General features: G+C 39.4%; 1 protein-coding gene across 9 annotated transcripts; it reads left to right on the top strand.

The window, feature by feature from the left end:
* Window positions 1–449: 449 nt before the first annotated feature.
* On the top strand, window positions 450–14,015 carry LOC307035368 (uncharacterized protein). Of its 9 annotated transcripts, XM_079674575.1 has the most exons (20): window positions 450–534; window positions 1,594–1,640; window positions 3,046–3,120; window positions 3,646–4,029; window positions 4,361–4,487; window positions 4,747–4,826; window positions 5,057–5,264; window positions 5,457–5,625; window positions 5,716–5,814; window positions 6,008–6,240; window positions 6,329–6,507; window positions 6,593–6,686; window positions 6,878–7,222; window positions 7,364–7,481; window positions 7,558–7,649; window positions 7,761–7,878; window positions 8,212–8,328; window positions 8,446–8,637; window positions 12,447–12,564; window positions 12,733–14,015. In XM_079674575.1, exons 8-15 carry the CDS (start codon window positions 5,550–5,552, stop codon window positions 7,560–7,562), a joined length of 1,149 nt encoding a protein of 382 aa, XP_079530701.1. In that variant the 5' UTR covers window positions 450–534; window positions 1,594–1,640; window positions 3,046–3,120; window positions 3,646–4,029; window positions 4,361–4,487; window positions 4,747–4,826; window positions 5,057–5,264; window positions 5,457–5,549; the 3' UTR covers window positions 7,563–7,649; window positions 7,761–7,878; window positions 8,212–8,328; window positions 8,446–8,637; window positions 12,447–12,564; window positions 12,733–14,015. The 9 variants fall into 9 exon arrangements, with proteins under 9 accessions (XP_079530701.1, XP_079530702.1, XP_079530696.1 ...); XM_079674576.1 differs by lacking the exon at window positions 7,558–7,649 and having other exon boundaries at window positions 5,463–5,625; XM_079674570.1 differs by lacking the exon at window positions 7,558–7,649 and having other exon boundaries at window positions 451–534.
* The last annotated feature ends 1,372 nt before the right edge of the window (window positions 14,016–15,387 follow it).

The following is a 15,387-nucleotide window of genomic DNA, read 5'->3' as shown; positions in this document are numbered from 1 at the left end:
AACACTTTGGTAATTAAAATGACCAAACGGCATTCTCTGTCTCGGTGTCCATGTCTCCAAAGTGGGGAGAGTGCACATTTTATGCTGCGCCTAGGTTCCCCTAGATCTGGGCGTAACACTCATCAGAACAGAGTGGGCGAGCTTCCCAATCAGAGCACACTGGGCTCACAGGGAGAGGGGGGGGAGGCAGGAGCTCCAACAAGCCGTTTAGGACAGAGAGTGAATAAACAAACTATACAGAGGTGCTGTATGAGAAACCAATGTGAGTTTGGAAAATTGTATTCTAGTAGACCCATAGACTGTATATATAAATGGACGTAGGGTCTGTGACGTCACCCATAGGATTCTGCAGAGTTGCCGAGAAGCCCTTAGTAGGCGGAGTCAGTGACGTCAAAGTTCAACTCCCGCCTGCTCCAAATAAGGGCAAAGAGGCGGGACCTCATGCCACCGAGCTGGAAGTTCCAGAGCTAGCTGAAGCTACTAAGCTAACATGCTCCCCATCTGCACACTGCCGTCGCATTTTGCGTTTCTAAGGTAAGCGGACATGAAACTATTCAGCAAAACTATAAATAATAATCTAAGTTATTTAGTTTTTAGCATAATACTTCAGAATCTTAAAATACCTTAACGTTTGTATGTGATTGTGCTAAATTCAACACTGGAATCAAGCAAATATTAATATGTTTACACGACATTAGTTGTTTATATTTTGATATCACTTAATTATACGTTTAATACATTTAAGTCAAGCTAAGGTACAAGTGATGGTAGCTAGTTAGTGCTCTTACCTGTGAGGCCTCCTCCAAACAGCATAATAACCAGACTGTATCATTAAAATTAAGTACCAGTTCTAGATCCTTGACTTTAGACAAACAATTCAAAAGACAAAATGTATTTAACCTGTTTAGCCCTGAGCCTGTTTTTCAGGTCTCAGGCTCGAAAATGACATTCCCAGAACAAATGACCATATCTTCCCTTCTAAAAGGGTTAAATTAATAATCGTTTCTCTCAAAGTACTGATAAACCTGTGAGTTGGATGTAGAAGAGTCAGAATCCATATAGATGTTTTTTATTTTAAAGAAAATTCAGATTGATGATAGTAAACAACTGTAAATTATAGTGTCCGTCCAAAAAATATTTTTTACTTATAGTGAAAACTACCCTTGGATGATGAGTTAGTAGACTTTAGGAATCCAAAGTATAACATATAAGTACCCTGTATCAAGATTGATGCAAAACAAGTGAAATCTGACTTTTTTAGAGAGATTTAGCAAAACAAAAACCCACTTCTGGGGTCATTTGGGTGGATTTTCCATATCTCTGGCCCCCCTTTGTCGATTTTGCTGATTGACATCTCTCTCTGACCGTTAGAGCCAATAGAATCAAAGGGGGATTTCCCTACACACACACATGGTAAAACAAAAAGGTGGGGGCTTCGCGCATGCAGTTTTGCATGAGAGTGAAGCTATAGAGCTATAGCTCTAGCTCTGATATCTGGAAACGGAAACGCAGGGTTTATTGCTTATGGATTATCAGAAATCATTTCAAAGGGACAAAGACACATTGGATTAACCTATGGATTAACTTCGGCAGCGTTTTTATTGCCATTGAAGACCACTTTTGACCAGACTACGACACAGGTGAGCCATGTTAGCGTTTTTAGCTACCTAGCGCCACATGTTTTGATGTCTGTTCTTGTTATTATCTCTGCGAGTTCGTATCATTGAGTAATAATGTCGGCACCCATCGATTCTGTGTCATCTCACGATTTGAAACGATGTGTTGGATGTGCAGCAAAGATAAATAATAAGGTTTTGTGAGTGAATTACGGTGCAGTAATCTATTAGTATTTTTCGCTCGTTGCTAATTCCAACCCAGTCTTACGGCATTTCGTGTTCACCAACACGATTTTTTATCTATTGATTCGTGTTCACCAACACGATTTCCCCCTTTTTTTCGTGTTGCACAGCACGATTTTAAAAGCAATGTATTTCTATTGGTAGTCTTTCCCCTTTTTTATCGTGTTGCACAGCACGATTTTAAAAGCAATGTATTTCTGTTGGTAGTCTCACGGCATTACGTGTTATAGGAAGACCGGAAGCTGTGTGGTTCATAAAAACATGTTCTTACTCAATATCAAGCCACGATTATTGCTTTTATTTAAAATCGTTTCATTTCGGACTTTTGTTGCTGTCTGTGAGGAAAATTAATGGGGCTCATTTTTCCTTCTAATTTGTTATTCTTTTCAAAATAAAAAACTGTTATTTAGTCAACAATAACACACAATTATCCTTGTTTTTATTTATTTGTTTAATTCTATAATCTCTGGCTTTTTTGCCGTCCTTCGGGAACTGAATTTCAAAATAAAAATAACCGGAATCAGACGTAGGCCTATAAGGGACATTTCGAGCATCATCGAGTTTAGGATGGCCGAAGACACTACACTACCCATAATCCCCAGCTATCGTTTAGGACTACAGTCCTAAAGATTAAACTTCGAGTCGGGATTGGATGTTGGAGTGGCAGTGCGCCAAGGTTACGGAATCGAAACTGGATCGAACGCCGCCCCCCCCAACAATTAGAAGTTGCCAGTATTAAACACCAATTATTAACCAATTAAAATGAACCGATTAAACATCTCTCTCACACAGTTTAAATGCATTTCAAGTGGAAGAATTGTTCGTGTCTCCTCTTCGTGTCTGGAAGCTGGAAGCTGTATTATTTTCAAAAAATAAAAATATTAAAAAATATTTTTTAACCATAACGGGTACTTTACACAACATTGAGTCAAACTTATCCGTGTTTTAATCCTTGTTTTATTTATGTTAAATTGTTTTTGTCGGTTAATTTTCCATTTCATTTATTTTGGTTTAAGATATCATTATTTTGTATTTATTATTATCATGTTAGATGTTTAAACTTTTCTGTATTTTATAAGGCAATATATACTTTTTTGTTTTTGTCCGTAGGCTACTTAGGTTATTAAAGAGTTATCGTGTCAAAATATAGGAAATGTATTAATATTTTATTGTATAATCGGTACAGGAAATTACATCATTCAGAGCACCACCTATTGGCCAAAGACGCTGCCACCGGCATTGCGATCCAGCCTCTGACAAAGTAAGTTGGGTCACTAAAGTCTGATACATGTTTTGCTTAGATTTAATAATTGGGGCTTTTTTTTAAGCCTTTACTCGCATGGTTCATCATACATACTGAACTGTTCTAAGTCTGAGAAATGCTTTCGCCATAATCAGCAAAGCAACATTAATGTGAAATTATTCTTGCGGGCGGCTAGCTAGCTAGCTCACGTTCAACATAAGCTTAAACTAGTTTAGCTACATTTATATCAGCTCATAAGTGGTGTGTAAAAAATATTTGTCTTAATTACGGCTACATACGTCGGTGTTAAAGTGTGAGTTATACGTTATCTTAATCGCGTTTGTTTTACACATGACAGTACTAACGCTGGCCGACATTTTAATATGTTTGGGGGGGAGGGGCATAGTCCATGTGCTTGTTACGCGTATGAAACAGGAAACACGTAAATTAACTTAGTCTGTCTAAAGTAGTTAAACCGTCACAATGTGCATTTAAAAAAGCTAGTTTCACTACATAATTCCCTTTTTCTGTTCTCTCCTGCAGCTCCCGTACCCACACCACAAATCCATACACTGATCTACACCATCATAAAACCAACGTCACTTTTAAGAGCCAAACTCAACCTATCTCTCTGTCTATCTACCTACCTTTCTTATAGTTATTGTCTCTATCTTTTTCTATCATTCATAATCTATTTCTTCATCTATCCATCTCAATCTTACAATCTGTCTCTCTATCTCTGTTTGTCTCATACAGCAGCTGTTGCATATCTGTTGTGTCTGTCTGTCTGTCTGGCTGGCTGGCTGGCTAGCTGGCTGTGTTGCAATGGCAACAAAACACAACCCAGACCCCAATAATCCCACATCCAAAGAAGGGAAACGCATGACTCTTGAGCTGAAGCATGAACACATGCTAGCTGAAGCTAAGGTTGGTGTTTTAACCTATATGACCTCATTAATTTCCCACTTGAATTTGGCACTATCTGTTATCCAAAAAATGCTGAACAGGCCAAGAGTAACTGGATTTTGGATCAATGTATAGGGCCTTTGCAAAACGGTTCATCATTACAACATGGGGGGCAGAGGCTTACTAAAATAAAGCTTGTTCAACTTGTTTTACTTCATTATTTGTATATGGTAGGAAAAACTTGAAGCAAAAATGTTCTTCAAGTGAATTAATTTACTTCTATTTGTCCACTGTCATATGGTATCAGTTTATCAGCAACATCAACCTTACATGAGTTGTTACTTGTTCACAGAAAGCAGCTGAGGAGAGGAAACGGGCATGCTCTGTAGGAGACACTTAACAGTCCCCTAAAAGGGGCTGTGTAGGACGTGGCAAGCCGAGAGGGAGGCGTGGAGGGCGACGCCAAGGCTCAGCTACAGGTTGAAATCCCAATTATTTTAAATTTCTTTGAATTTACTAAGTAAATGGTTGGAAAATCGAATTAAAACACAGTAATTGCTTGTTGAGGGTCTACAATAATTCCAATATATAAATGCATAGTGACACTAGTGTCAGAGACATTCCCACTGCGGTGTCATAAGAACTATGCTTTATTTAATTTCACAAGCTTTTAAACAATAGGTAGATAATACAAATCATCAGTTATCTGTTGTTAACCCTCTGTGTGATGTTTTACAGTCACACCCCCCCGACTGAGGGCTTCCAGTCTTCCATTGTGGAGGCTCTGTGTACTGAACCTTCAGCACAACACGAATTTGGTAAATCACAAAAATGGCTTTAAGTTTAAAACTAAAATCAATTTTTAAATAAATTGTGTTAGTGAGAGAAAATAACCTTATACACAACTGACAGTTCAGGACTCGAACGAGGAATGTAATTCAGTAAAGATATTGGCCAGTTCCATTCTGAGCAAAGAAATGATCCTTGATTTTTAGTGTTCATCTTAAATATAGTCATTTACAGTTAAAGTTTCCCATTCTGTTCCCAGAAAAGAATATGGAGAGACTCTCTGACATTCTTTCCTCATGTCCTCCTCCTGAGCCTCAAAAAAGCTCTGCCTCATCCTGGTCTTTTCGGCAGCAGAAAGCCTCAGAGCGCTGGAAAGAAGCGAGACCACACCACCTGCAATGCCTTCTAGAAAAAGAGGCTGTTGGTCATCCCCTGTGTGGCCTCTGCCACGAGCCGGCTGTTATTAGGTGAGATAACATTTACCTTTATTTAAATTACTTTACCTAATTGTAATTGTTCAGTGTTAATGCTCAGTGCCCTGCTATTTCAGCTAACATGCATGACTTTTGGGATGTTAGAAAACTGGATACCTAGAGAAAACCCACATGAAAATGAAAGTAATTCTAGGATATTAGAATAATTTTGTATTTCCTCCCAAGGTGTAGAGAGTCTCCCCGAGGAGTGGTTCTGTGGAGACTGTGATGTACTTCATCACAAGAACCAGCCACTCCACAACAGGGACAGTTTAATGAATGTTTTTTTTTAAACCAATTAGTCCAACAACGTGTGTTGTTAGAGTGGAAGGTGGATATGACACCCATGACCAAGGTATGCTCTCTCAAACTTGCATTTTGATGTTCACATGTCTCTTCGGCCAGCATATAATGGTAATTAGTGCTTTTCTTTTTTTTTTTACAGCTTGCATATTGCCAACTTTGAAGGCACCCAACTGCTCCTGTAAAGGCACAAACTTCACTGTGGTACCAGGCAAACCAGTCATTTTAATTACCATCAATGGTAAACAAATATATATATATAAATATATATTTGGATTTCTATTGAATTGTTGTTATATGTTTACTGTTGTGGGCTGAGGCATTGTGCTTCCACTTGGAGTAAAACCTTCATGTAATATCTGTTCATCTTTGACTATTTGTAGATGGAGCTGTTGTAAAATGTGTCTTAATTATGTTTATTTACTTGTTCCAAGGGCGTTATGACTTGCATCTGCCACTATATGTCTGTCAAACTTGCCAGCAGCAGTGGACCCCCGACTTGAAAGTCCTCCTTAAGAGTGGATACTGGCCAGCTTCGGTCAGTATTTCCACACTTTACACCTTGGACCTCCTGAGCTCCTTTGAAGAGCTCAAGGTCATCTCTCCGGGATTCTCCAGACAGGCCTTTGCAAAGCTGCTGGAGCATCGCACAAAGTGTGGAGGAAGAGTAAGTGTAAATATTCTTTACCATATTATACATTATAACATTTCCGTAAATAGACAAAATCACAGCAATATATGTAATTATCTTCCAGTCTGGACCTGTCAACGGAGATGCACTGCAGCGCAGCTTTCTGGAGTTCTCCTATGCCTCGTATGAGGAAGACCAGCTCTGCTGTGGTGCTCCTTTCATCTGCCCTGCCTGCACGCCGGAGATGTTGGCTGTTTCTGCCGATGGAAACAGGAAGCTGTATCGCTTTCGGCGAAGTGGAAGGTGCTGTTTTTACAATGTTGTTATTTAACTTTTTTGATTACTGTTTCTATTTTATGGATATGTTTGCTAATCTTTTTTTCCTCAGTTCTGATGGCAGCGCCTTTTTTAATGGGCGCTTTGTAGCAGAAGACAGCGCGGTGGCTGCATTTGCCGACAAAATACAGAGATCACTGAAAAATGCAAGTTTTTATTCGTCATTTTACCTTATAGGTATATCACAAAAATAGCCATGTATATCCGACCCTGACTTTCTTCAAATTTAGCTACTTCTCCTTACCATCTACTCCAAAATCAAATAATTAGAACAAATGGTGTAGATCGTGATTCCATTGCTTTTAACTGATTTGTCATGATGTAATGTGTGTCTTAGACCCAGGGAAGAGGCACATGTGGGGACTCCCACTGGACAGCAGCGAGGGAGACGTCAAGGAGGGCTTCGAAGCTGGATGAAGAAGGGATGGAGGTGGCTGTATGTCGCCATGGGTTTCTTTTGAAGGCCTTACATATGTACAGGGGGGAGATATTCGCCTACCTCCTGTATCTTCAAAAGGAACTCATGCCAGCCAAAGCCAAGTTCTTCGCCATGGATGTGGCTTGCAAGTACTGGTCGTACATGGAGAAAGCTGCAAGTGTCCTTCCTGCTCTCCAGGAGCTGACCACCATGAAGCCATTCCTCAGTGTAATGCATGCTCGATCCCATGCTACCAAATGCAAGGTATGTGAAATATTTTTGTATCACGTACATTTATATTTTTTATATTTATAACACTGAAGTAGTAAATATCTAAGCTATACTGTTTAGTATAGTAGTATGTAGCCTCTTTGCACAACAATTCCAGCAACCTTTTACCATCAGATTATATGGAGTGGGAAGAACCAGGAGGGAGCAGGGATGACCGCTGGGGAAGAGGTGGAGCAGGTCAACAGCTATCTGTCCCGTTGTGCCCTGACAACAAAATACATGTCCAAAGCAGGTGAGTGGAAGGTTTTGCCCTATTATTGCATACTTTTTTAGATGACACATCATAACCTCATTATTGCTTTCAAAAGCATGACTGGACATGCTCACAGTGCATGCAATGGGATGGAACAGGAAAAAAGGTGACTCCCTTCAACAGGCACTTTCCACAAGATATGTGAAGGTGAGCCTCCTATTAAAGGTGTTGTTGTGTCCTTTGTCATTTGCACATGGCTTGTTGTTAATCATAGCAAGTTTTAATCTTGATAAATGTCCATCGTCTACTGTTTATCAGACTAGTAAGAGGCCCCTGGAAGAGACTGCAAGTCTTGAGGAACTCAAGACGGAGCTACATTGTGTCTCAGATGACATGGTGTCGACGTGGATTTCTGACGTGAAGGAATGGGCATCTGGTAAGCACGACGAGATAACACCAGCTACATATCACTGTCCATGACTGTTTGAATTTAAAGATTTGATCCTAAAGAGCAGCCAATTTTAAGGCAATAAGGCTGATTTTTCATGCCACGTAATGGGACCCTCACTGGATTTCAGTAGACAGGGACATAATCTTCAAGCAATAGCAAACCAACTATGTGTCCATGTTTATCTCTGATATGTTCCAGTTTCCATAGTTGTACCATCAATTTGTGTTAAAAGGTGTTAAATATGTTGCACATCTTTGTTTCTCAAAACCTTTACGTGTTGTGTAACAGTGCATTTTACTGCCAATATTATTTCTACAGGAACATCAGAAACATCGGGTACTTCTGAAGACATCCTTCAAACAGCAATGCAGCAAAGCATTGAGGGGCTTTACCTAAGTGTGAAGCAGCGGAAGCAATCCCTTTACCGACAGAATGGTATAACAATATAATGTTTTAGGTTGCAGATTCTACCTACTGAATTATATATATTTTTTGCACTTGCAAATATAGTTTGTCACATATCCCTATCCCACTACTTCATGTCTCTTTCAGACAGCAGCAAGCTCCGCCATCGACTTCGAAGGAAGCTTGCAGACGACAAAAAGCGCCTTAATCAGGAGGTACTGAAGTACAACCAGCTGGTACACGACTCTGCCAGAGGCATAGATGTTGCTGCAGTGGAGCATTCCCTCTCTGGAGGGAGCATCATGTCCGCGCTGTGGCCGTGGGAAGTTCATGGCATGGGTCAGTTTTCAGATATTTCATAATAATTAATTTGAAGTTCTGTTATATGAAGGTATACCTTGCTGAGTTATGCACATATTATGTAGAGCAGTGGTTCTCAACCTGTGGTACGCGTATCACTGGTGGTACGCCAGCTCCCGCTAGTGGTACGTGGAGGAATCTGACATATAAAAGATTAAACATTTTTTTAAAAAAGATTATTATCTTTTTTTAATTTTTTTATTCAAAGGTGGGGTAGGTAATTTTGGAGAAACCAGCTCGAGTGAGCTAGAATTTGAAAATACACAACCGGATAAAATATTCCACTTCCTTACAGAGCCTTCCACAGATGACATTTTTTAATGGATTTTTTGTCAAAGCACTGAAGATATTCATTGCTATCGGGATGTTAAGAGCATTCCATGGAATATAACAAAGAGTGTATCTCGAGCCGGTTTTTCAAACGTACCTACCCCACCTTTAACCTTTACACATAACACAGACATATAAAATTCAGGAAACACAACTAAGTAAACAACAAGACGAAAAGCAGTCACTACATTGTGCACATTTGGGACATTAAGGTACACTACTTATTACTGCAACAGCAGCTGATGGTAAGGACCTCAGACAACTTCAATTTAAAACAGGCTATAGGGACAAGTGCCATCAGTCTGAGGCTTGATTGAATAACATTAATTACAAAATAAATCATACTATCAAAATACTACAACGAATGAAAATAAGCTTGAGATAATTGAAACTGTGGTTTAAATTAGTTCTAATAGGCTATTGCTGTTTTTAGATTTAGAAACGAAAACATTTATTTTATTTTATTTCTGGCGTTGCTAATTACGACCTTACTACCCGCTAACGTTGCAAGCAAGCTAAAGAAAGAAGAAAGCTGAATGATTTTAAAAACGTGGCTCAAAACGGGAGGTATTCGGACGAGAGGTACAGAGGAGAATATTACCAGCGAAAGTGAACAAGTGAATGAGGAGGAGGACAGTCATCAGCCGAGTACAAGCGTAGGCTCCGCAAGCAACGCAAAAGTGATATGCACAGCCACTGTGATGGAGGAGAGAAGTGACTCAGGAAGAAGACATTTGCTCAAATAATGGAGAGAAGGCTGTGACCGGTCAAACGCTGAAAAAGCACACACTTGTCCTTAATTGTTATCTTTTTTCTTATGTTTTTTATTTTCTTTTTTACTTTGCCACCACAGAAATGGCAATAGCAAACATCAGCAGACTGAATATGAGCTATTAGCCCTTAGGCTCATCTGCTCCTGGAGGCTTCATTATTATTGGAACTGAATTCCCAATAGGACATTTTCTGTTACGATGTGGGTTGTTGCAGGAGGCCTACATTCAAACTTTGGTATAGGTCCAGGAAATGACCTGTGTGTACAGTTGACCTTTGTTGTGTGAAAATAAGTTATTATTTTGTTCTTTATATTCTCATTTGTGGTGAGTGAGAGAGTGAGAGAGTGAGAGAGTGAGAGAGTGAGAGAGTGAGAGAGAGTGAGAGAGTGAGAGAGTGAGAGAGTGAGAGGCAAAACGCTGACAAATGGTTTGACCAGGAATGCAAGACCATCAGAAAAGACCTGAGAAAAATAGCAAATGAAAAACATCGGCAACCAAACAACCCAGCCTTACGCATTAGATACAATGACCTTTTAAACAAATATAAATGTACAATAAGGAACAAAAAACAAAATTATACCCACATGAAACTTGAGGATATTGAGAAAGCCATTGATCAAAATCAATTCTGGGATCTGTGGAGCAACTTCAACACAAAACAACCGCAAGCATTACCCATCCAAAACGGTGACATCTGGAGAGATCATTTTGAAAGTTTGTACAAAGACATACCAATAAATCTAATGAATTCAGATCAATGTATTACAAAAGAGAAACTCCAAACATTAGAAGAAACTATTAAAGACAACCAAAACCCCCTTGATTTCCCAATGACTTGGGAAGAGTTGACCACACAGACACAATCTCTCCGGCCAAGGAAAGCTTGTGGCCCAGACAACATTAAAAACGAAATGCTCAGATGCAGCACCCCAGAGATGCAGGGTACAGTATTAAAGCTGTTCAATATCATATTGCAGTCAGGATGTTTTCCTGACATCTGGTGCAAAGGGCTCATTTCCCCCATTCATAAGAATGGAGACAAATCAGACCCTAATAACTACCGTGGCATCTGTGTCAGCAGCTGTCTGGGGAAATTATTCTGTAGTATTCTAAATAAAAGAATACAAGATTTCCTTAACCGACAATCCATCTTGAGTCAAAATCAAATTGGCTTCCTTCCAAAACACCGCACCACCGACCATGTATATACCCTTCACACTTTAGTTAACAAACATGTACACCAAACAAAACATGGTAAGATATTCACTTGTTTCATTGATTTCAAAAAAGCTTTCGACTCTATTTGGCACGAAGGGCTCTATTATAGACTTCTACATTGTGGTATAGGGGGCAAAATGTACGATCTGGTTAAATCAATGTATTTAGGGAATAAGTGTGCTGTTAAAATTGGAGACAAACAAACTGAATTCTTCACCCAGAGAAGAGGTGTTCGTCAGGGTTGCAATTTAAGTCCCACTTTATTTAATATATATATAAATGAACTTGCTTTTCAGTTGGATCACTGTGCTGCTCCTGGCCTCTCCCTCCTAGAGAGAGAGGTGAAGTGTCTGCTTTATGCTGATGACCTTGTTCTGCTGTCTCCTACTGAACAAGGACTCCAACAACAGCTGGACATAGTAGACCAGTACTGTAAGAACTGGGCCCTGGCAGTCAATGTGAAGAAAACTAATGTCATGGTTTTCCAAAAACGCCCCAGATGTCAGGAGAACAAATACCAGTTTACCATAAATAATCATATCATCGAACATAGTATGAGTTACACCTACCTCGGTTTAACCATAACAGCATCAGGAAGTTTCAACATGGCAGTGAATGCACTCAAAGAAAAAGCCAGAAGAGCTCTTAATGCAATTAAGAGAACATTTTATAATGTCCAAATTCCAATTAAAATCTGGCTCAAAATCTTTGATAGTGTGATCCAGCCCATTGCGCTGTACGGTAGTGAAGTATGGGGTCCACTCAGTCACCAGAGCTATACCCGCTGGGACAAACATCCAACAGAGTCTTTCCATGCAGAATTCTGCAGATACATTTTACGTGTTCAGAGAAAAACACCAACAAATGCATGTAGAGCAGAATTAGGCAGATACCCACTGATCATTAACACTCAAAAGAGAGCACTGACATTCTTTAACCACCTTAGGTCCAGCCCCCGAGACACCCTCCACTCCAAAGCCCTCCAAAGCCAAGAGCTAACCCCAGAGAAGAGTCCCCTATGTCAGCTGGTGCTGAGGCTAACTGCCCCCTCTCAGAGCCACTCTGACCAGTCTCTCAACAACACTGCTCTCCAAACACCAATCACAGTCAAACGCATTATAACACAATGTAAAGACAACTATTTACAACATTGGGAAGAAGAAACTAAAAGCCAAAGTAGATTAGAATGTTACCTGGCTCTAAACAGAGAGTATGAGCTGGCAGAGTATCTCTCTACTGTCAGAGATAGAAAGCAGAGACAGATCCTAACCAAGTACAGGCTCAGTGACCACAAACTGGCAATCGAAACAGGAAGACTCAAAAGATCCTGGCAACCAAAAGAGAACAGAACATGTGGTCACTGTACGACAGGTGAGACTGAGACAGAGATGCACTTCCTCCTGAAGTGCCAAACATTCAACGAAGTAAGGAGCATTTATTGGAACAAGTTGAACTCTGTAATCCCAGGTTTCAAGGAGGTTGATGACCTCTCAAGACTGAGAGTACTCCTAGGAGAAGGAGAAAAAGTCAAAGTGGCCTAAGCAGTCCAGACACCAGTGAAGATGAAGAAGGAAACATCATTTAGGTAATTTACTTATGAATTAATGTGCAGTCTCTTTGTTGATTTAGCCTCAACCTAGACATGTTGCTGTTACTTTTGTATTCATTAATGCTAAACATACATTGTGTATTCAGAAACCTCAAATTTGGTTTCTGATCTGCCCCTCTTTTTTGTTTCTCTGTATTTCCCCAGATTGCTGCTGCTCTCAAGCACGAATATCCGCCAAGACTTGATGTGCTATCAGAAATGTAAATACTTTACTGACTTTATATTTAGAGATTGTATTTAGACTCCTCAATGGAAGATCACCCTTGAATATGTTGACCATATGACTTTTCCCTATGCCGCCGCATCAGACCAAACATTTCACTTGTACACAACTTAAATTGTATCGAAGAAAATGCTCAGAGTCCCTGGAATGCATCCTGAGCAATGAACCGTTCACTTTTGATCCTTTTTGAAACACTAGAATGTAAATTCCTAAATCTCCAAGTATATCTTGTTGGTTACCATACATCTTGGTGAGCACATCATTGTCCAAGAGCAGGAGGTCTTTCCCTTTTTTCCCAGAACGGGATGCATATGCATTATTATTTTCGATCTCTTATAGGATTTACCTGTCATTAACTTTATATGACTGCACCTGTTACACCGCAGGCCAATAACAGCTTTCCTCTAATTGTTCATTTTTGTTTATTTTGCGTTACTTGCTTTAATTGCTTTGTCAGTTATATTTCCTTTTTGGTCTCCAGCTATTAACCTGATAGATTGAAGTACTTCAATCAACATGTACAATGCACAGTATTTCAGGATGTATAATTAGGGACATTGAGATAAACAACAAATAGTTTATTTGGTGAATCACCTCATTGTTGTTCTCAAAACCAAATAATACATTGTTATAAATTGTTATATTTGATTTACACATAGAATGTACATGTTTAATATACATAGTTAAATCATAAAAAAATGGTTGTGTTGTATGATTTCTTAATACTGTATGTTATAACCGTTTGCATAACTTGATTTTATGTTCTGTTGTCCATACTTTTCATGTTAGACTAACCCCAACGCTCTAGAGTCAAGACATACACCCTTATGGTGGCCTTTTACTTGTATTGTGGTGAAACACATAAGTAAACCTTGGACACTTTCAAAAAAGCCCTCAAAGCGCACCTTTTCACCAAGGCTTTCCCCACTATATAGTTAGTTTGATAGGTTTATTTTTATTTTTCCGCTACTTGCTTGCCCCCCCCCTCCCTGACCTGTCTGCCTCTTTTCCGCTACTCCCCCCCCCCCCCCCCTGCCCGACTTGTGAAGCGACCTTGGGTTTCGTGAAAGGCGCTATATAAATATTATGTATTATTATTATTATTATTATTATTATTAAACCATTGCCAGATAGGACCATTTTATTGTTTTAAAAACAATGTTATTGATGTGGTTGGTTGATGAATAAATATAAATTAAGCATACGTCTGTGGTACTTTTTGTTGTTTACATCACACTGCATTATAATGCGTTTGGAAATAAATTCATTTAGAAGTAACAATATGGGTTAGCACTTGAATATTTTTGTAAAGAGATGATCCTCATCCGGAACACTGGTTGTTGGTTTAAGATAAGATAGAACTTTATTGATCCCAATTTGGGAAATCTTTGCGTTGCAGCAGCATTAAAACACATGGCATTATACAATACAAATAAAAAGACAAGAAATAAAGAAGAAAATATACATGTTGAATTTACAAATGAGCAATAACAAGATATGCAAGGTATTATATTTACATAACTATGTGACAGATGGAATATTAAATATTACACTGAATATGTCAAATGTACAGTGAAGAGAGAAACTATGGAGCAGAGAGTTCTCTTCCAGCCAGAGGTGATTTGTTGTACAGCAACACGTTCTCACTCCCAACCCGTCACATGTTGACGGACGGTCAGGGCCCCTCCCCGTCACCGACTTGCATAGAGCTCCCTGAACGTTGGTAATAGACACGTTGGGATCGCGGCGAAATGCTCTCCGCAGATCCATTCTCACAGCGTTTATCAACCTTTTTCATACTCAATATCAAGCCACACTTATTGTTTTTACTTCTTTATTTTAATTGAATAATGTAGGACCTTTGTTGCCCTCAGTTATGGGCAGTGCTTGAATTGGAATAAAAAAGGTGCCAGTACTCTAAATCAGCAACAAGTATTTGGCACAAAGTCATGGTATATCCTATAATGCTGGTGGGTTTGTCTCTTTTCTGTATATTTTAGAAAGGCTAACTGTACTTAAACAAAATGACTCAGGGTGCATCTGAGATTAGAGGGGGTGCAGTGGTAAAGTGCTACTTTTATTATAAGTGGGGAGTGGACCTGACACCCTCTAGTCTAGGGGGGTCCGGGGGCATGCTCCCCCGGGAGCATTTTTTTAAAATATTGAAGTTAGATGCATCAATCTGGTGCACTTTGAGAGCAAAATGAAGAGATATATGGATACCTCTCAACATCCATAATGAAACAACTGTAAACAGATTTACTTTTTCTTTATGGATATAAAAGAAAGTAAAGCTTGACTCCTACTGGCTGGTTAAATGACTCCTCGTCCCTGAGGCCACTACCAGTTTTTTGAGCCATTTTGCTGGATTTATTTGTCAATAGCGTTGCTGCACAAAGTGATAGCCCTCTAGTTTAAATCTACTACCCAAAAAGAAACATATGGAGATGGGTTACTATTTAAAAAAAATTGAAAATCTATTTGGGAACAGTGGGGCCGGGCCTCAAATCCTATAGGGGGGTCCGGGGGCATGCTCCCCCGGTAAGATTTTTTTTAAAATGTTGGACTTAAATGCA

Source organism: Notothenia rossii, assembly GCF_949606895.1.
Source record: "Notothenia rossii genome assembly, chromosome: 4".
NCBI lineage: Eukaryota > Metazoa > Chordata > Actinopteri > Perciformes > Nototheniidae > Notothenia > Notothenia rossii.
Note: the sequence above shows the minus strand (reverse complement) of the source record. Positions and strands in the feature narration are given on the sequence as shown.

Excerpts from the sequence above, each read along its gene's own strand:
- LOC307035368 (XM_079674576.1), top strand. The coding sequence starts at position 5,550 with ATGTTTTTTTTTAAACCAATTAGTCCAACAACGTGTGTTGTTAGAGTG. Across the intron at positions 5,626-5,715 it reads ATATGACACCCATGACCAAG|CTTGCATATTGCCAACTTTG; the intron begins GTATGCTCTCTC and ends TTTTTTTTACAG. Across the intron at positions 6,508-6,592 it reads CGCTTTCGGCGAAGTGGAAG|TTCTGATGGCAGCGCCTTTT; the intron begins GTGCTGTTTTTA and ends TTTTTTCCTCAG.